The sequence below is a fragment of the Canis lupus genome, chromosome 23, assembly GCF_048164855.1.
Source record: "Canis lupus baileyi chromosome 23, mCanLup2.hap1, whole genome shotgun sequence".
Classification (NCBI taxonomy): Eukaryota; Metazoa; Chordata; class Mammalia; order Carnivora; family Canidae; genus Canis; species Canis lupus.
Genome location: NC_132860.1, coordinates 294861 through 317468, shown reverse-complemented (window position 1 = coordinate 317468; position 22608 = coordinate 294861). Strand labels below are relative to the sequence as shown.

Sequence of the window (22608 nt, the reverse complement as noted above, 5' to 3'; positions counted from 1 at the left end):
ATTTTGTTTACCCACCACTCCTCAAAGACCTTGTCCATGAACCACATGCTTTCTGTTTGGGGAAATATTTTGATTTAAAATAAAACCTTAACTTGCGCATAGAAGTCTTCACCTTTGTTAGAAAATATGGGATTTTTTTCCATAAATATGGGATTTTTACTCTGTTGGCTCCCAAATTATACTCTGTATGTTTTGCTAACAATGCCAGTTCCTCCGCCATGATGTTAGCAAGCTTCCTTACTCTCATTTCTACTACTTGACAAATAATTTTAGAAAAACAGCATATAATATTTATAGAGCCCAAGTCAGGAAATCCAAAGATGGGAGTAATGTGCTGTTTGTCCATATCTCTGGAATTATAGTCTTCAAATGTAAAAGGGAGCCTTTGTATATTCTTTCATCTTGGCTCAATCATCCATTAACTGTCCTTCTCTCTGCTCTGTGACCCCTCTGGGTTCTTTTATGGTCTTGCCCATAGTTTCCATCATGAATGATGGAGAATCTCCGTGTTCCACACCACCCCCCTGCCTTCCCTCAAGGTGTAATCATTTGAGGTAAAGCTTCTAATAGGAAAAAAGAAGCTCTTTTCCTATCCTTGTATCTGAATAAAAGAAGGACTAACTGTCCCTGTTCTTGCTTCATATCCATCAAAAGGAATGCTCTGCCTTTTCTTCACAAACGTGAGTGTCATCAGAGGCTGCGTGAAGCGTCTCTGTATTGTTCCAATGTTAGCATATGTGCTGCCAAAGCGAGCCCTGCTCCTCCTTTTCTTAACTTTAAGAATTTTCAGTATATTCTTTTATTCGCTGAAAAGTTCTATCGTGAAAGGAGTTTGACCAAGAGGACAGCGGCCATGAAGTCAGAATCCACTAAGGAGTGAGTAACAACTCACCTGCGAGCCAACTAGCCCTGAAAATGGATGGGCTGGAAGGGGGTGGTGTGGGAGGGTGTGGGGTCCTAGGTGGGAGGTACTGCAGTTCCCCCCAACCCCCACCCTGTGGTCTCCATGCTGTGACTAGTAGGAGGGCCAATGCAATGAACCTTGAAGCCCAGAAGACACCAGTGGAAACACAGCAGGTGCAGATTTTGGTGGTAGTAGACAAAAAAAAAAGAAGAGTTTGATCTTTTTCAACAGCTTTTTCTCCCCTATTGTAACAACCATATAGTTTCTCCCCTTTATTCAGAGGTGTAAACAACTTGCACACCCTGCATAAACCAGTTTTCCTGTGACATACCTGTTTTATATGTTACTAGGTTTAATTTATTAGTCTTGGTAAGGATATATGGGTCTAAGTTCATGTAAATAGATGCATATTTTATTTTCTTATGATATTTTAATCCATTTTGCAGAGTGAGAGAGCTGGTTACTACTTGCCTCAAAAATATGCTCTGAAGCTTTTCTTCCTCTTCAATGTTTAGAAAGTTGTTTGTATAATATTGGTATTACTTCTTCATTGAATGTTCGGGAGAATTCACAAGCAAAGCCATCTCCACCCAACCTTCCGTGCATGACAAGTCTTTTAATTATGAATTCAATTTCTTTTCATGATACAAGTCTATCTGTATCGATCGGGGTCCTCCAGAGAAGCAGAACCAGAAAGATGCACTGATATGAACAATGACATTTATTATAAAGATTTGGCATGTGTGATTGTGTAGGCTGAGAAGTCCGAAGTTCCACAATCAGCAGATTGGAGACCACAGAGCCAATGTTAGTTTGGGTCCAAGTCCGAAGACCTAAATAAGTAACAGGAGAGCCTACTATAGGGTCAGGTGCTAAGGACAGGGTTCATTTTTAATTATTTATATTTCATGGTTACATGTGAAATGTATAACATGGTTTTGTGCAGAAGGAGTCAGAAAAATCACACTCTGGCACAGATGGCCTATTGCATGACTCCAAATGGCATTCACAGTATGATCTGAAGTGAATGACTTTCTAGAAATTGTACAGATCGGTGGTCCTGAGACATTCTCTTTAGGAGCGGACGGCACCTGAAACCTTCAACAGACTTCCTGATGTGTCTTTCTTCATGCTAAGAAAGCTGTGGCATGATGATAGTCCAGATGCCATGAGCATTGGATGCTTAATTCATTATGTTCAAAGGTGATACGTTGATGGAAAGAGTAGATGACCCTGGCAAAGTCAGCATTAACAAACCTATGACTGTCATATTGCTGAGGACACATCAGCTCCTCTCGCTGTGGAAACTGATATAAATTCAAGAGCACAAACTAGAATAAATCTAGGATTTTCTCATTGAAGAGATATATCAAGCAATGCAGGTGGGTTGGGAAGCCACACCATCATCATCATGACGTGGAAGTATTATGGAGAGTTCACACTCATTGGAAGATAAGTCAACTACCGCCTGTGGAGAAATCAGGACACACAACAGATAAGCATGTGGGGTTTCTTTTTCTCAAGGCCGTAGATTTCCTAATGTCCTTATGGATCCTTCCTGGGGATACTTTTGTCTTGTTTTGATCCAAACATGTACACCTTAGGCACCTCCTCAATTTGTGCCCAGTCCAATCTTATGCCTGTGGATCCTAGGGGCAAAACTGAGCACTAATGGGCTCCTCGCACAGATGTGTAGCATTAAACAGGGGCTCAGGGCTTTTATATGTTGCGTACTGCCTAATAACAATAGAGGTAAATATGAGAATGGTGGAGAAGCCCTAGAACATATTCCAAGTCCTCCAGACCACATTCACTGAGCTCACATCATAGCAAACAGCACTTGCACCTAAATCCAGAGACACTGAGTTGACAAGTCCAAGCACAAAGAGGATGAGCCTCAAAATCATAATCCCCTGCCAATTAAAATCATGGATAGAGGCGTGCCTGGCTAGCTCAGTCGGAAGAGCGTGTGACTCTTGATCTCGAGGTCTTGAGTTTGAGCCCTATGTTGGGTATAGAGATTCCTTAAATAAATAAAACTTTAAAAAAATTAAGTAACTCTTTTAAAAAATAAAATAAAATCCTGTCTAAAGAAAAGATTGAGGGATGGAGCACAGTGAGTTTCTGCCACTGACCCTGCTTACTCTCCTTTATAAATGATGGACATATTCTCGATGGTGATGAAATATTCCACCCTGGCTTACCCTACAAACCAAATGCATTTTGTGTTAATTCTGTGTTTTGTTAGGAAAAAGTGTATTTTTCTTATATTTTCATAACACTATAAGTAGCTCATTACTTTCTGTCTTCACTACTTAATTTATTGTTTTTTTTAAATCTTTTAATCCTAGTTTGTCATTATCAAGTCATATCTGAATTAAAAGCAAATTATTTCTCTCCGGACAAACCGTGACTCATTCTTCATGATGATCAAGTGCATATTTTACAATTTTTCTTCAACTGACTCGTGATTTACAAAACACACTCTTCAGAAGTGAGAGCCTTTTTGTGAAATATCCTATTTCTCAGCAAGAACAATGAGTACTTGGAGAACATGATTCCACGTCAAGTACACCTCCTTCATGGATCACAGTCCTTACATTGATATACATTTTCAAAAGAATTATTTGTTGCATAGAATTGGATGAAGTGGCTAATTGGATAAAGGGGAATTAGCTAGCCAACATTGAAGGCCACTGAAAAAGTACTCAGGGTTGCACATTTTGGACAGAATATGGGTTTTAGTAGATTCTCTCCTGCCCTTTGAGAATGACTCCATGATTGCAATCATTTCAAAGCCCAGCTTAGAAGTATTCTGAGAGTCTATAAAATAGTCACATTGTTTGCAACCAGAGTCAGGTAATTTTTTTAAAGATTTTATTTATTCATGAGAGACACACAGAGAGAGGCAGAGACACAGGCAGAGGGAGAAGCAGGCTCCATGCAGGGAGCCCGATGTGGGACTTGATCCCCGGACCCCGGGGTCATGCCCTGAGCCAAAGGCAGCCACTCAACCACTGAGTCACCCAGGTGTTATATATATATATATATATATATATATATATATATATATGGAAAAGGAAATCCCCTTAGACCTCAATGGCCTTCTCCAATAACTAGTCCCATAACAAGAGCTTTTTGTAAAACTAATATTCTTCTATATTTTCTTTGCATGGGACAACTCAAGGAAAACTTGTATGAGCCTTAGTCACTGGCCCAGACTGAGCAAACCCTCTAAGAATCTAAGAGGATAGCTGCATATGTAAGAAAATAGGAGAAATACCTAGCTCTGTCCCCAAACACCGTTCAGTCTTACCTAGATGTTGGTGAAGACTAGGGAGCATCCATTCATGAGAGTCCATTTCTGAAGCTTTCCTGGCAGATTCCCCAAACACAGCAGACATGCATACGAGCTGCATCCCTACCAGGCACTTGAGACCATGGGCATGGGGTTCACCGTGTTGAGGTTTTACTAAGCAAGACACAGATCCCTGCTGTTTGGGGAGCTGAGGACGTACTGCCCTTAAGCATCTTTCTGCAACTTCATTTCTAGCAGATGGTGTTCTGTGATGGAGTCGGTTGCAGGATGGTGACACAGCTCCTAATCTCCATGGTTGGGATACTTTTGGATAGTCACAGTTTCAGGTAACAAAGCCTTGATCACTGCTTTCCATTCTGAGCACAAACCTGAGCTCCCCGTTACCAATCACGTGCCAAAGGCCTTGCTGACGAAGCATGTGTTTTCTGTTTAGGGAGATAAATTTTAACTTACATATGAAAGCTTAATTATTCCATTATACCTCTTTTGGGAAGAATACTGAGGATTATCCTCATAAATTTGAGATTTCCACAATCCACTGCTAAGATTTATTCTAGAAATTTATTCTAGAAGCAATATGTAAAAGGAGATTTAGTCTAGCCCTTGAGGTGTAAAGTTAGGTTGCTTTTTTGAGGTCTTGTTCTTTCACATAGACATTCACGGCTATGAACTTCCGACTTAGCACTGCTTTTGCTGCATCCCTTGTTTTGGTGTTTTCTTTCCATTTGTCACAAGATATTTTTAAATTTCTCTTTTAATTTGGCATACTGGTTGTTTAGTAGCAGCATGTTGTTTAATTTTATCTTTTTGAATTTCCCAGTTTTCTTCTTGTAATAGATTGCTAGTTTAAATGTGCAATTTTTTGCAAGTCAGTTACACACACATTAGTGGAGTGCTGTTAAGCATTTGTGCTCTTATTTTTATTTCTATAAAGGTAAAAAGTACATGACTTCAGAAAGGAAAGTGTTAGATGTTCCCTTTAATTTGGATATATAATTGGGAGGGGTCATATTGTCATTCTCCTCAAGTGTGCCATGGGCCACCCAACCCTCACTGTGGTAAGAGTTTGGGGATGACTTGCAATAAAGAGTTACGTGTTGAATCACTAAATTCTACACCTGGAACTAATATTACACTGTATGTAAACTATTTGAAATTTAAGTAAACAATTAAAATAAGAACTTAAAAAAAAGAATTATAAGATGGAAAGGTTCTGAGGGTCTGATAAACAGCACAGTGACCGTAGTTAATAATACTGTATTGCATACTTGAAATTTGCTAACAGAGTAGATCGTAAGCTTTCACACACACACACAGCAGCTGTGTGAGGTGATGGATGTGTCCATTAACTCAGTTCTGGAGGTCATTTTACAAGGTTTGTATATATCAAGTCACCATATTGTATAATTTAAAAATATTACATTTTGTCAATTATATCTCAATAAAGCCAGGGAGGAGAAAGACTACTAGAGTAAAGAGAATTTTAAAAATTATATCCAGGAGGATTTTGTGAAGGAGGCTTGTGACTGTTATGTGGTGTCTTTATCACAAGGAAAGTCAGGAAAAATAATCATCCTAAGTGTTTGGTCAAAATAAGTTACTAGTCTTTTACATTTGAGAAGCTGCCTCTGATATTGGTAATGGCTGTAATGTTTATTCAGATTTGCCTACATGAAAAGAGAATAAGAAATCTTTTATTGGTTAGAAGCTCTATCGGTTAAACATGACAGCAAAGAAGGCCCATGGTATGGACCTGTCTTTCACCTGCTTTCACCTGTACTCAAGCCTCCATGGAACCACGGCTAAATCCTTCAGTCTGTTTTGGCTTAATGTGATTTTAATTGGCAGGTGCACCTGTTGACCTATTAGGTCACATGGGATATGCAACTCATGTGATCCAATTATGATGAGCACAAGAAGCATTTCGGGGATTAGATCTTCTTACGGCATCATTGTCTATGCCGGTTGATATTACAGGAGTCAATAAAAGAGGATCCAGACAAGCTTTCGGCCTTCTGTTGTTTTATTTTTCCAGTTTCCACCTTCATGACCGCACATTCTCACTCCTGTACTCCTGTCTCAGGTGTTGTAGTATAACAGTGTGTCCTTCCTCTCAAGATTCTGGTAGAGTGAAGGGAGAGGCAGCAAGCCTTCATCAGGACTCTCTGAAGCTGATTTCTGGGAAAATAATGCTGAAAGCTGCAAATAAGCCAAAACATCATTCAGAATCATTTCCCCTAAATCCTCAGAGTTCTTTTCCAGTCTGATTCCTGATGGTGTATCCTGGCCTCCAAAGTCTACCCCACATTACTCTGAGTGCCTGTTACTTAGCACACTCCCCCCAGAGACGGCCCAGTGGGGGTCAACTCCAGGCACCACTGATGCCACCAAGTTACCCTGAGATCCACCCCTGTGTCGGGGTGCATGTGGACATTGTCCAGCCCATTTGCCCATGTCCACAGAATTTCCGGAATATAAAGGAAAAAGAAAGTTTACCCCTTAAAAGATATTCAGGATGACACACCCTAGGGAAGGATACAATGTCGCCACCCTCCTTGTCTGTCCTTAACCTGGAAGTCAGCCTGGCTATTTCTGGGAACCTTGGATATTTATGAGGGCCTAGAAATCATCTGTGCCTGTTAGAAGCTTAATATATACTTGCACGTGTGTGATTTTATGTTCGTCCACACATAAATGTGTAAAGAAGATTTCACAAGAGAATATATGTAAGATCTACATGTATGCAGGAGGACCATTGTGTTATAAATATATAAAATATATTTAGAACCCTTTTTTAAGACACTTATAGGAGGGGTAAGGCCACATTTTCTCTCTCACTCCTGTAAAAAAAAATCCATTTGCATTTACCTGAGCAAGCAGCTGTCGATTTGTGACTTTTTCTTTCTTTCTTTTTTTTTTCTATGTTTAATTTTATTTGAATTCAATTATTAACATTGAATGTGACTTGATCTTTCAAGGCTATTTTCATCTCTGAGTGGCCAGATTCTGAAGCCAAGGGAGTGCAAGAAAGAACACTGTGAGCCACTCCTGAATGGCACACGCAAAGTAAATGTGTGTTTCCTCTCCTGCTGGGCCTGAAACAGCGTGCTTGGCACAGACCACAGACGGGAAGCTCAGGCTGAAGACAACAGGGCTGTTAAACCACCCCAGATTTTTTTAAGACACTCTTTTCATCGACTCAGCAGCCAGCACTGCAGAAACCTGAACGGTGGACACCTGCCCCCCGGATGCCGCTGCCCCATCAGAGGGTGGGGCGCAGCAATCCAGCCCCAGGCAGGAAGAACCCAGACAGGTGACAGTAAGGGGCTATTTAGTAAATGAGCAGAGGGGAAAGCCATGCCCTTGTGTGGACAGCTCACCGTCAGATCATTCCTAAGGATGTGTAACAGGGAGGTTACTGGGGCTTGTTTTTCAAACTGGGGATTGTTATTATTTTTAATCCTCCTCATCGACTATTACCTCTTGGCTCTGAGGATATGTGCGTGCAAGCTGGATTTCTACTTAGTAGCTTCTTAAACTAGTAAGTAGTTCCAGGGTTGTAGGGGAAGATGGCAAATCACTCAAGAATCTTGGACTTTGAGCCAAGAACAACAAATGCAGCAGACTTGTGTTTTCTCAAGGATTTTCTCCTGGAGGAGTGGGGAGGGACCTTCAGCTGGGAGAGGAAGGTTGGACCCAATGTGACAGGGTTGCCTACCCACTTTTGATACCATCTGCGTCCTTGGGTAGCAGAACCCTTGGGCTGGGTGACAGGCACTGGGGGTTATTCTGTATGTTAGTAAATTGAACACCAATAAAAAATAAATTAAAAAAAAAAGAAATTAAGTTAAAAAAAAAAAAGAACCCTTGGGCTTAACCTACACAGATGATGCCCAGCTAATGACTGAACTGTGCAATGTCCCTTGCAACCGTGTGTGGCCTCATGACAAAGATCTGGGGTGTGATGCAGGCAGAAAGGAAGGAGCCAGAGCAGCAACTTGTACCCAAGAGAGAGACCACACGGTGCAGGAGGCGAGGGTGACACCACCGGGTGCGGGCCGCCTACTCCTGAGCTGGGACAAGAAAGGAAGAGAAAATCACACCCTGCAGGCACTTTGAAGGTGGTCTGAGTTCCTGGCCCGGTGCCCGGTGCCCGAGGGCACGACTCATCCCAGCAGCTTGGAGTCATTCCAAGGAAGGACTGGTGTTTGCATCTTTGCGGAGCCACACAGTGCATCGCCTGCGTTTGTTAAATATGCACGTCAGTGGATCCATAAACTAGCAACAAAACGAAATTACTCGGTGTCGCCGTCGGGTAAAGCTTCTGATTACCCGAGGCAGCGATCATTGTGCTCGAAAGTACGGTCAGCGTATAAAAAGCTGTTCTCAACTGGGTGACGGGCACTGAGGGGGGCACTTGACGGGATGAGCACTGGGTATTATTCTATATGTTGGCAAATTGAACACCAATAAAAAACAAATTTATATATATATATATATATATATATATATATATATATATATATATATATAAAGCTGTTCTCGGAAATTCTATACCACCTGTTTTGTCTTTGTTCCTCTCCAAGATCATGCAAATAATCACAGCCCAGGTCGCCAAATAAAATAACCCATTACATCCCCGTTCTCTCAAGAACTGCCACTTACCCAATCAATTTTCTCGCCGTCCACATGATAGGCGAGCACACACAGAGCAAGTGTGATTGAAAATTGCAGACAGTTGAGTAGCATCAGCACGACCACCAGGCCCTGTTAAGAGAGTAGAGCGCACTTGGTTGGATGTTGCTCCCCTGCCCTCTGGAGACCCCTCAGCCGGAGCCCACTCGGGCCTTTGGAGTCCATCTAGGCGGTCCCCAAGGCAGTGACTTGCCGGGTGGGGTCTGAGCCTAAAGATGTAACGTGTTGCTTTTGATGAACTGAATTTCAGAAATAAAAAAGAAAGAAAGCCAGTGTTCCTATGAATTTTAACATAACAATGTCTGCTTTAAAAAAAAATAGCCTTGGTTACTTTCCTGTGTTAGGATCATTTTATAAGTTGTTGGTATCATGATATTGTTCATTCTCCGCAGGAAAGATGCAGTGTCTATAGGAGCAAGTGTTCTCAATGGATAGGGGATTCAAGGAGAGATGGAGGGGGATCCAAATCCCCTTTCCTGAACCTGGCCTCCTAACTGAAACCAGGAGTGTCCTACAGGTTGAAGATCCCCTTATAATCATTCATCTGAAAGGTGCAGGGCACAGCAAGACTGCTCCCCCCACCCCACCATGACCTCCGGCCGCCTCATGCCTGTGGCCTTCCCAGGCTACCTTTTTTGGATTATTTATATAGTCTTGTGATCTCAAATATTTTTTGCTTATTAGATATAACTCTGCTTATTAACATGGTTGCTTTAGGATTTATATTATATATATTTAAACAATCATAATCCATATTCAATTGATATTATAACGCTTTTATTTGTGATATAAGGATTATATAATAATATAGTCTCTACCCTCTTGGACTGGATGTTTTTGTAATTTTACACACGATTTATACATATTTTTAAGTTCCCCAAATACACTGCTATTATTTTTGTTTAAAGAGTCAATTATCCTTGGGCAGCCTGGGGGGCTCAGTGGTTTAGCTCCTGCCTTCAGCCCAGGGCATGACCTTGAGGTCGCAGGATCGAGTCCCACATGCTGCTCCCTGCGTGGAGCCTGCTTCTCCCTCTGCCTGCATCTCTGCCTCTCTCTCTCTCTCTCTCTCTCTGTGTGTGTGTGTGTCTCATGAATAAATAAAATTTTTTTTGAAAAGTCAATTATCTTTTAAAGATATCTAAATAACACAAAATTCTTATATATTTTCCCATGTCACCATCTATGGTGTTCATACTTAGTGTAGTTGCTCATTTTCCTTCTTCCTGAAGAACTTCACACTTTTTTGTATTGTTAGGCTCTGCATAGAAATTATTTTAGCCTTTGTGTGTCTAAAACCATGTTTATTGTGTCTTCATGTGGAAAGATATTTTCACTAGACATGGAATTCTAGGGTGACAAATTTTTTTCTCTCGGTACTTTAAAATTTTTTCTTCACTCTGTTCTCCTTTGTGTTGTTTCTGATGCAAAATCTGTTGGCAATTCTCTTTATGTGTTTTTCTTCACGTTCTGGCTGCTTTTCATATTTTAATATTTCATATTTCAGTCATTGGTTTTGAGAAATTTCACTATTATGAACCTTGAGATAGTTACTGTTTGATTTCTTACACTCGAAGTTCATTCAACTTCGGATTCTATGAATATACAGATTTTTAAAAATTTTGGAAAAATTTACCCAACACTTCAAATATTTTTTTCCTGTCCCATATTCTTTTTCTGTGGGGACCCCAATTACATGTCTCTTCAATAACTTGAAGTTATTCCATCAGTCACTGATGCTCTTTTAATATTTTCACCTTTATTTTGTGCCTCTATTTTTCACTTTGCAGAGTTTTTAATATTATTTCAAGGTCATTATTAATACTTTTATTTATTAGTATTTATTTTCTTGAATGTTTATTCAGTCATTAATCCTGTCATCCAGTTTTTCTTCTCATATATGATAATTTTTCTTATTCTTTTTTCTTTCTTTTTTTTTTTCTTAAGTAGGCCCCATGCCCAATATGGGCCTCAATGTGTGGCTTGAAATCACAGCCCTGAGATCAAGACCTGAGCTGAAATCAAGAGTCAGATGCTTGACCAGCTCTGCTACCCAGGCACCCCAAACAAGGCTGTTTTCTCCTCTAGAAGTTTGATGTGGGACTTTTAAAAAAATATTTTCCATGTCTGTACTTAACTTTTGAAAGTATGAGATGCAGAATAAAGTAATTCTTAGCATCATGGTCTGCTAATTCTAACATCCATGTCTTTCCTGAATCTGTTTCAATTGATTTATCTCATTATAGAACATTTTATTTTGTTTTTTGTAGGTCTGGTAACTTTTTATTAGATGTGGGACATTGTATTTTTATCCTGTTGGATACAGGATGTTTTTACAGACTTGCAGGTAGAAACAGACACTGTTCATGGCCGTATGTGAATATCGGGTACTGTTCCCTCTAATCATTTGGGGCGATGCTTTCTCCGCCTTTAGGTATTCTTTCATGAGCATGCACTGATAAGTACTGCAATTAATATCAAAGGGGACCTATTGAATATATCTGGAATTATCTCTGTTTGCAGATCTCTTTTCTCAGGTGCTCTCTCCTGAAGACTCTAGATGCTGTAGCTTCTCCTGACTCTCAGCTTCCCCCATCTCCTCAATTTGGACAGTTTTCTTGGTTCTGCCTGGATTGTCCAACCCTGTGCTCTGGCCAGGAAATGCTCACAAGTCAGTACGTGAGAGTAGTTTTTAGGCTTGCTTCATTTGTAAGGTTTACTTCATCCTCAGGGATCGAGTTCTTTATTACCATCAATGTCCAGTGTCTTAAGAATCATTGTTTCATATATTTCTTGAGTTTTGTTGTTGGTGGTGTTTCAAGTGAAAGGAGGCACCCAGGCCCTGTTACTCCAACTTATCCACTAGTAGTAATCCTCCAATCTTCTTGTTTTTGTTAAAAAAAAATTTTTTCCCAAGTATAGTACATATTCCTTTTCTTCTTCCTTTGACATTCATTCTCCCTTTCTTCTACATGGCCATATAGTAGAAGGTCTGCTCACAGGTACTGGTAATACAGATAAAATATAATCCTGTACAGCAGTTATTATTATTATTATTATTTACTGTTTTTAATTGTATAAGTAATGCATACTTATTGTAGAAAATTTGTGAAAGAATTAATATAAAGCAGACAATGGAAATCACAGCAGTCATGGACCAAGAAATAAATAATGTTGATCCATTTGTTTGCCATTTTTCATGAAGCTATCCAATTGGGATACAGGAATATTGGGCTCTCTGCCCAATTGAATTGAATGGAATATGTTGCCTCTTGTTAAAAGGACATCAAATTTAGCTAGAATTTATGAATAAAACTCAAGTGCAGGAACTTTTTTTGTTTTAGATTTGTGCCTAGACTATCTGATCTCCTGATCCTGGGCCTCAGAAGTTATCAGGCTTTTCAGCATTCAGAAGGAAAATACTTACAGTTGCAACTGATGTGATGCCAGAACATAAATCTTCTTTCTCAAACTTCAGGAAGGTGATTTTCATTAAGTTGTTTGAGAGAACCAGAATTCCAGTGCCTGAAACAATTGTGCTGAGAATGTTAGCTCTCAGATTTCCTCTCAGCTGAAATAGAAAGAAAGTTCATTCACTGAAAATATTCAGGACACTTTATTTCAATATTCATTTTATAAAGATTTATTTATTTCGTTTAGAGACAGAAAATGGGCAACCGAGTGGGGGGAGGGGCAGGGGGAGCTAGAGAATCTCAAGCAGATTCTGTGCTGAGTGAGGAGCCCATTATGGGACCTGACGCAGGCTCAAGGCAGGGCTCCATCCCACAGCCCTTAGATCAGGGCCTGAGAAGAAATCAAGAGTTAGAGCCACCCAGCCACTCTTACTTCCATATTCTTGCAGGTCCCCATAAACCTTTATTATTTCCTTTGCTTGCTCTGGATGGGCCCAAATAGATATCTACCCTGTTCAAGGCTAAAGGCATTCATTTCTCTATATCAACACCATTCATGATTGTAAAATCTATCTCCAGGTTTACTCATGGAGGTCTGTGTTCTGAAACTCCAGGGGAATATATGTAATCTAAACCCGAGAGAGCTTCTGATTATATCTAGACCCGGAGTGATCAGATGAATTAGTGGAAAGAAAAGACGTTTGAACTTGTTCTCAAATGTACTGAAAGCTGTGGAACTTCTGGTTCATTGGGCTTTGTATAGGAAATCAGAGTGTTAGTGGCCACATACTATTCATAAATGTGAATTCACTGATACTTTACCAGAGCTTTTGTTTGCTTCTTTGCAGACACAACTGTCACAGATCCAGAAATAATAAACTGCTCATGAGAGAGAAATGGGCATATTAGCACTGCTTCATGGACATTTACAGTCCACCTCTAAAGGACTAACTTTATCCTTAGTGTATATTTTTTCCTATGGAAATCCCTTCAAAACTTCAAGTAGATTATTGACTAAATTGTCATGGCTGTATTCACATTATTTAAAGGTTTAAAAATCCTTACATTAAAAAAATAATAAAATAAAATAATAAATAAAATAAAATTAAAATAAAATAAAAATCCTTACATAAAGTAGAGAGGTGAAATCAAAGGATTCCTGTGAATGTTTTAATAGAAGGTGGAGAAAAATGAAAAAAAAGAGCTAGATACAAATTATTTTGAGGTTCAGAGAAGGGACTATATGCACTCATACAACATGATATTCATCTCAGTAATTTTGGCCAGGAAAACAGAGAAGTTGAAAGGAATAGTTCACTACCTTACCATTATCTTCAACACTTCAATACCCCTTGCATATTTGAAGATAACTCTGTGGATGAATCAGGGATTATCTAGTAACCCAACCCAATATAGTCTCCTAAGCAAGTGAACAGGATTTTACTGTATGGCTTTATGCTCCACACCTAGTACACACCTAGAATTTAACGAATAATCCCCAGCACGTAGACCTTAAGGTTCATATTACGATGGAAGGTTTAGAATGGCTGAGAATGAACACTGAACCTTCGATTAGCATGTCTGAAAACTCTGCAGCATTTGCAGGAGGCTAATGCACAACTGAATGGATGACTGAGTGAAGAGTGAATTGACTATTAATTATTTTAGACATAAGTCAGATGTACTCACAGATAAAGCTGCCCATATGGGGAAGCCTATCTGAAATGAGAAGAAACCAATTTTGTGTATTGTGTAATGGAGAGCCGTAATTCCAAGTGTCCCATAGACGATGAATTTCACACCAATCATAATCTGAACCACCTGGATAAAAGACAGAACAGAATAAAGTATAGACATTCCAAGAGAGAAGATTTCTTTGTTCAAACATAAAGATCTTTCATGGAGTGAACCCTCAGATGTCACTAAGTCTACCCCTGAAACTAATAATACACTATATGTCAACTAAATTGAACTTAAAAAAAAAAAAAAAAAAAAAAAGCTCTTCAGTAGAGCCCAGTGCAATGAAATCTCCTCCCTCTAATGGCAACAGTTAAAATAGCATCACTGTGAAGGCTTGTCCTCTTGGCTGACGTCACCCCGACAGGCACACACTGGTGTCCATCAAGCCTCCTCCAAGGGATTCCCAGCGCTCCACTCTACCACCTTCCAGTCAACCCAGCCGCCATCACCAACCAAGATTAAACAAAGCTTCCAGTCTCTCCTCTCCAAAACTCCACCTGGCTAAGATGCACGTACCCCCAGTTGCCTGAGATGTTCCTTCAGGAATCTCTGCAGCTTGCCTGGTGTGTGACCTGAGGCATTGGATATCCCAGCCTTCCCTAACTGGATACCTTGGTTTTGATTGAAGGAAATATCCACAGTTATTCCACGGGAACCCACAATTTCTCCCATTCTGTAAAGAAACCATCTGTTACCAGCGTCAGATTCACTATCCAGTATTGACTACTCATTGCTCACGATACTCTGCTTGTCTGTGAGGAATATTAGCATGAAGTAGACACTAATGTTCCCGTTTCTGCAGACTTTATATCTCACAAGTCAAAAGGGTCTCAAGCCAAGCCATGTTTGTCTATCATTGCAGATCCCAGCAGTACGCCCACACTAGGCCCCTAGCAGCAAAAGTAGGAAAAATAAAGGAGAAAGAAAGTGATGGAGCTTTAGAAATATCATTTATCAGGTGTCTGGGAAATTTTCTAGGTTATAGAAATCTGTCACTCTTGTATCTGGGTTTGAAAGTTCTATGTGGACTAGGTGGCAAGATGGTCCAGAAAGAACTACTTCATATTGTAGCATGTATAGTGCTTTCTCTCTTTTTTTTTATGACCAAAGAATATTCTATTATAAAGATATATTACATTTCGTTTATCCACATCAGTTGACAGGCATGTTGGTTATTTCCACTTTTGGACTATTATGAATCTTTCTATTGTAAACATTAATGTGTAAATTTTTGTATGTGCATATGTTTTTAATTCTCCTGGGTGTAGACATGCAGTGGAATTGCTGGGTCCTATGATAATTCTGTGTTTAACCATTTGAGAAATGGCCAACCTGTTCTACAGAGGGGATCAGCTATTTTCCATTCAGCAGGGTGTGACGGTTCCAATTTCTCCACATCCTCACCAACATCTATTACTGACTGACCTTTTGGTTTAATCGTTCTAGTGGATATAAAGTGGTATCTCATTGTGGTATTGACTTGGAGATCCCTGTGACTCAAGATCTTGAATATCTTCTCATATGTTTATGGCCAAGCGTGCATATTCTTTGGAGAAATGCCTAGTCCAAGCCTTTGCACATTTAAAAATTATGTCATTTGTCTTTTTAGTATTGACTTACAAGAGTTCCTTACATATCCTATATACAACTCCCTTATCTGTTATATGATTTGCAAAAATTTTTTTCCTATGCTATGGGTGACTTTTCACTTTCTTAATGGTCTTCTTCAAAGCCCAGCTTTTATTGTGATGAAGTCCACTTGATTATTTTTCTTCTGTTTCCCACATATTTGGTCTCATCTCTAAGAACCCATTGTTAAACTCAGGGTCATGAAGATTTATTCTATATTTTTGAAAGAGTTTTGTAATTTTGGCTCTTAAATTTAGATTAATCCACTTTGGATTCATTTTTATTTATGGTATGAACTAAGGTCCAACTTCATTATTTTGCACATGGCTATCCAGTTGTTCCCAATACCATTTGTTGAAAAAAATGTTCTTCCTACTTTGAATGGTTTTGGCACTCTTTTCACAGATCATTTGACTGTAAACAGACACGTGAACTTATTTCTGACTCTCAGTTTTATTCTCTTGGTACTGATGTCTATCCTTATGCCAATACCGTGCTTTCCTGATTATTATTGCTTTGAAACTGAAAATGTGAGTCCTACACTTTGTTCTTTTGCAAAAACATTTTTGCTATACGGGGCCTCTTGCAATTCTATTTGAATTTTAGAATCAGTGTATCAACTTTTAGAAAAGTAGCCAGGTGGGGTTGTAAGAGAGAGAGAGAGTCTTGAATTTCTATAGGTCACTGGTGGCTATTGCCATTATAACAATATTAAACATTATAATTTATAAACATATTTTTTTCATTTAACTATATCTTATTTGAATAATATTTTTGTAGCATTGAATTTTATACCTCTTTTATTAAATGTATTTCTAAATATTTTTATTCTTTTGGATGTTATTGTAAAGTGTCTTATTAATTTCATTTTCAGCTTGCTCATTGCAAGTGTATAGAATTACAGTGATTATTGTATATTGATTTCGTATCCTGTACCTTCCTGATTTAGTTTATTAGTTCTTTTTTTTAGGATTTTATTTATTTATTCATGAGAGACACAGAGAGAAGCAGAGACACAGGCAGAGGGAGAAGCAGGCTCCATGCAGGGACCCCGATGCGGGACTCGATCCCAGGACCCTGGGGTCACACCCTGAGCTGAAGGCAGACGCTCAACCACTGAGCCACCCGGGCGTCCCAATTTTGTTACTTCTAATAGATGATTTTTTTAGTGGATTCCTTAAGATTTCCTATACACACAATTACGTTATGTGCCAACAGAAACAGTTTTGTTTCTTCCTAATTTGAATATCTCTTATTTTATTTCTTTTTCCCCCTATTTCCTATTTGCTTAACTAGGACTTCCAAGGACAATGTTGACAACAGTAGTGGTGACTACAGACAAAATTATCTTATTCCTACTCTTGGGGAGAAAGCGTCCAGTCTTTCACCATTAAGTATGGTCTTACCTATAGGATTTTTATAGACGCCTTTTAAGAAAGTGTCCTTCTATTCCTAGTTATTGAGTGCTTTTATAATGAAAAGTATTGGATTTTGTCAAGTGCTTTTTTTGCATCAATTCAGATGATCATTTTCTATCAATGGTGCATTTTTTTTTCTGTGCAATGATGGTGCAGTACATTAATTGATTTTTCAGGCTTTAAAGCTACCTTACATCCCTGGCATATACCCCACGTAGTTATGGTGTATCATTCTTTTACATGTCGCAGGATTTTGTTTGCTTATGTTCTGTTAGGATTTGATCTCTATGCCTCGGCAACACTAGTCTGCAGCTTTCCTCTATTGTGATGTACTTCCTGGTCTGGGTATCAAGGTAAGACTGTCCACACAGAAGGAGTTTGCAAGTGTTTGCTCCTCTTCTACTTTTTGGAAGAGTTGATGAGAACTTGATAGTAATTCGTTGAATGTTTGGCAGAACTTACCTATGAGGCCACCCGGGCCTGGGATTTTCTGAGGGAATAATTCTTATTAATAAGCCAACCCCTTTACCTGTTAAAGATCTCCTCAGATCGCTTTCTCTTGAGTCTTTTCAGTACTTTGTATCTTTTGGATTTTGAAATACATTCCATTTCAGTTAAGAAATGTATTTGTCTGCAGTTGCTTACAGTATACAGTTACAGTGATCATTTCTATAAGATCAGTAGCAATGTCCCCTCTTTCTAATTTTTGAGACTTTTATCTTTTTTTCTTGTTCAGTATAGCTAAAGATTTGTCAATTTTCCTGGTCTATTCAAAGAACCAGCTTGATTTTTTTTTCATTGATTTTTTTTCTTTTTTTTTTTTTTTTCATTGATTTTTTTTCTATTTATTTTCATTCTCTATTCCATTAATTTCTGCTCTGATATTTCTTTCTTCCTCCTTGCTGTAAGTGTATTTTTTTTTCCCTCCAGATTCTTAAGGTGGGATATTAGGTTACTGATTTCTAAGATCTTTCTTATTCTTTTTTTTCTTTTTTTAGAGAGAGAGTGAGTAAGTGAGTGGGGGGAGTGGAGGGGCAGAGGGGAGGAGAGAGAGAGAGAGAGAGAGAGAGAGAGAGAGAATCTTAAGCAGGCTCCTCGCCCAGGGCAGAGCAAGCCCCTGAGATCATGACCTGAGCTGAAATCAAGAGTCTGATGCTTAATTGACTGGGCCACGCTCTTCTTTTTTAATATAGGTATTTTCAGGTACACAATTGCCTCTAAACGCTGTTTTACCTGGATTCCATAAATTATGTCATTTGCCATAAGCACATTTCCTAACTTCCTTTTGCTTTCTCCTGGACCGCACCCCATCCCCCAACTTTTAGGAGTGTGGCGCTTAGTTTCCATGTGTGTGTTTCCCAAGTTCATTTCCATTATTAATTATTAAGTCCACTGCAGTGTGGTCAGAAAACATATTTTGTATTATTTCTTTCCTTTTAAACATATTGAAGTTTGCTTTATGGCCTACCTTATAGACTAATCTGTGTGCCCTTGAGAAGCATGCCTATCCTGTTGTTGGATGGAATGCTAACTCCACTCTGACTCCTTAAGACTGCGAGGTCCTGGTGGGCGGTGTGTCAAGCCTCCTATACCTGATCTTATACTAAGCTGTTCCATCCGTTATTGGACTGAGGCATTGACTTAGTAGCTAGAATTGTTGAATTATTTCTCACTTAATTTCTGTTGGTTTTGCTTCCTATATCTTGATGTTCTGTTGTTAGGTGCATATATGAGTGTGTTTTCCCAAATGCCACTCCTTATCTGTACTAATGTGTCTCTGTGTCTTTCCATGTCTCATTGTTTTTTGTTAGAAAATGGACATTTTACATAATATACGGTAGCATTTCTGGGAACTGTACTGCTCCTAGGCTTGCTATTTTTATTTCTTTGTTTACTTTTATATTCCCTGGCTGGGCTATTTTAGTAAGTCAACTTCTCCCCAGGCAGCATGAAGCCTTTGATGTTGCTCCCCAGGGAACACAGCCTGGGCAGTCACCTGGGATGACGATGGTTTCCTTGGGGCTTGCTTTGAATGTTCCTTTCCTTGCCCTCAACCAGCTATTAATCTCCACTAATTGCAGGCTGGCGGCTTGATTGTTTTCAACAGGGCCTCTCCAGTGCCTTTTGAATTGCTACACAAACAAGTGCAATCAAAATCAAGCTCCTTTAAAAAATAGTTCCAGGTCAGTGTTCAAAATTTGTGCTGGCCCCAGGCAGACTTCTGCTTCCCTTTCCCCTGCAAAGCTAGCCAGCACACAGGTTAGCACGTATCTCCAGGGAATCTACTGATGTGCTTCCGATCACCTTTCACTGCAACCCACACTGTTTTTGAGAGAACTTTTGGGTTTGAACTTCTCTACACTCTGTTTCAAAGGAAGTTGCTTCCTTTAGGGAGTGTTTTGAAGGCCTTTGTTCTTTGTTCTGCTACTCCCCATCCCGAGGTCAAAAAAAAAAAAATCTTTAAATTGTAGCTCTGGTGCTGGGGTAGAGGAACAAGGACACGCTTCTTTATGAATGACACCGCCGCTTTAGCAGCCAAGAGGAGAAGGGCATCAGACTCGTGTATACGTTACCTCTCAGGGTATGGAACCCAACTCATGAGCTGGGTCGAGACCCGGTATTCTCAGCAGTGCTGTGCCAAGGAAGAGCCACAGGTAGGGGCTGAGAAGAAAGAAGGAGACCCAAGCTTCACGTACATTCATCTGGAACTTAGCCTCACAACAGGTAGTGGGGGCAGGATGACAAATGTTGATGTCCTGCCCCTCTCAGGAAGACAGATCTTTGAATGGGAGCTGGGGTGAGCAGGTCTAGATTTAAATACCACGGATTTACCCCCATATTTTAGTTTATTTGCCTTCAATAAATTTTATTAATTTTCTCTATGACTATTTATAGACACATTAAATGTTTTTTTAAGAATTTTACCAGTTTGCCTGGGGATAGCTCTGTAAACCTCCTCACACAGTCATGCAGGTAGTAGAAACTCTTAATCACTTTTTAAGTAGAATTTGGCTATTATTGTGATCTTGTGTTTATGAAGCAGGAGAGTGACTTTCTTATCTCATGGAGCTGAAGGATGAATCTTGCAGACAAAGGAAAGTAATCAAAGTGATAGAATTTTGTGAAGCAAGGATGCAGAGAAAGCTCCCAGGAGTGAGCAGGGTCCGAACAGGGCGGCCCGCGGGGGCCTCCACGGACAGTCTCTTATTTAGAACTGACCAGGGAGCTTGTGGCCGTAACATTTTCATGATGTCTTGGTTTGAGTGAGGCCTGGTGATCACATCTTTAATGGCTAACTTCTTCTTAGGGTCTGATCATCTTCTGTGGTCACAGTGTGCCTGCCATAGAAAGACACCCGCCCCCACCCTGATGCCCAGGGCAGTGTGATCTGGTTTGTTCCCTTATCTCTGGCTTCCTTATACCTCAGGATTTCTGGGATTTTCAATGAGCCTGATCACGTACTTCTATGTGACCCTAGTCAGGTAGTTCCCTGTCTGTCCCTCCCTACCCAGCTCTACCTCTCTCTTACTCATATATACTATGGTAATATTGGTTAAATACTAATAACAGACTATTACTCTTGGTATATTTTGTATTAAATCTCATCAATTTAATTAAGTGAATAATTCATTGAATCTCAACAATCGCACTCTGTAATTTTTAATCATACATATTTTTTTTCTTTTTTTATTGAATAAAAGTTCATTTTGAGGTACAGACAAGTAACATATTCCATGTTACAAAACTAATATGAGGTAAGTGTAGCTTTCTGGCTCCGGCATCCACGTCCTTAGGCATTGTTCCAAAAATAAATTGGTGTTGTGCACACTCACCGTTTTGTTGAGTGAAACTTGGAGGATACATTCCCAAGTAAGGAATCAATGAAATAAAGTGGAAGTGCAATATTATGGGTGTGTAAACTTCTGGTCAATTTTTAAAAGGAAGAGAGTAAAGAAAGATTAAGAAAAGACAGGGGGAAGGAAAAGAGAAAGAAAGAAGAAAAAGAAAGAAAGAAGAAAGAAAAAAAAGAAAGAAAGAAAGAAAGAAAGAAAGAAAGAAAGAAAGAGAAAGAAAGAAAGAAAGAAAGAAAGAGAAGAGAAAGAAAGAAAGAAAGAAGAAAGAAAGAAAGAAAGAAAGAAAGAAAGAAAGAAGAGAAAGAAAGAAAGAAAGAAAGAAAGAAGAAAGAAAGAAAGGAAAGAAAGAAGAAAGAAAGAAAGAAAGAAAGAAAGAAAGAAAGAAAGAAAGAAAGAAAGAAAGAAAGAAAGAAAGAAAGAAAGAAAGAAAAGAAGGAAAAAAGGAAGGGAGAGGGAAACAGGGAGGGTTGATGGTGCCAACACTGTCTGGTTCTACATATTTCACTCCAGCCTCAGTGGAAAGTTAAGACGTGAAGACAGTTTGAGCCACTATATTTTAGCTAATCTAAAGTACGCAGGATTCCAAATTCTCTTTTGATAAAAAGAACAGAGTGGAAAAATCCAGCTCCCTGACGGGGCCGGGGGCACACTTCTCCGTGCTTGCTTGCTCCTGGATCTGCTGGGGGATCCTTAGCACTTCCCAAGGGCACTTCTCTCTGCTGACTTCATTCATCATTCTCTTGCCCCCCAGGCACACCGACTTCCTAATAAGTGCCAGGACTGGTGTTGGTCATTCTCTACCCCACAGTCCTTAAAACGGCTCCTTATTGTGGAAGGACTCAGAGCCTAGTTTGGTTCCTTCTTTCCCCCGCCCCGGCTGAGAAAGGATGCTTGAATGATAAAAACATGAATTCTCCTCTGTTTGTGGTCCAGAAATATGTTACCGGAGCAGCCCCATTCTCTCTATCGCTCTTGCAGAGGACACAGTTGTGCAAAGTCTGTTTCCTACTCAGTCCAGCAAAATAAAAACTTCCCCATACTCACTTTGACTACAAATAGCCCTACTGCATGGTCCCCTGGAAAGGAGCCCGAGGAAAATGTATTTGCCATAAAGGGCAGTTCTGTCAAGAAAGCATGAGCAAGACCCAGGTCATGGAGGGAGGGGAGCAGGGAGATGACACACGAGGCGCAGAGCACATCCAGAGCTCCTGGCACAGGAAGCAGACACGTCGCACTGCAGCCCACCCTCCCACTGGCTTCATCTCCAGAGGCAAGGGTCTGTCTCCACATCCTAGGATTTACCCAAGGACCCCCGCCCCCAGGCCCCAGGCCCCAGGTCAGGAGGAAGAGTGAAGAGTGGTGTGTACCTGGTTTGCTCCAGCTGCACAGAGGGGGGCCCGGAGTCTCCTGGGGTGCTGCCCTGCTCCCTGTTTGGCACAGACTGAACCGTCATGTGGGGGCAAGATCTCCACTCCGGTCTCCGGGAGGCTCCTCAGGCTGTGCCCCCGCATCAGGGCCTTGTGGTGTGTTCAGGCACGTGCTGCTGAAGGCTGATACCTATCAAACTCCACCGCCCACAGTTAGGGGCATCGGGGCCTACCTCCCGCTGCTGACGGCGTCATTTGCCACTGCCCTT

The 22608-nt window shown here is 40.1% G+C and overlaps 1 protein-coding gene across 1 annotated transcript; it reads right to left on the bottom strand.

Moving 5' to 3' along the window:
* Window positions 1-6028: 6028 nt before the first annotated feature.
* Window positions 6029-22425, bottom strand: LOC140614606 (membrane-spanning 4-domains subfamily A member 3-like). The gene is made up of 7 exons (XM_072793686.1): window positions 22340-22425; window positions 14588-14744; window positions 14021-14152; window positions 13154-13210; window positions 12346-12489; window positions 8889-8990; window positions 6029-6422 (listed from the first exon to the last, which is right to left on the bottom strand). Exons 1-7 carry the CDS (start codon window positions 22423-22425, stop codon window positions 6303-6305), a joined length of 798 nt encoding a protein of 265 aa, XP_072649787.1. The 3' UTR covers window positions 6029-6302.
* Between the last annotated feature and the right edge of the window lie 183 nt (window positions 22426-22608).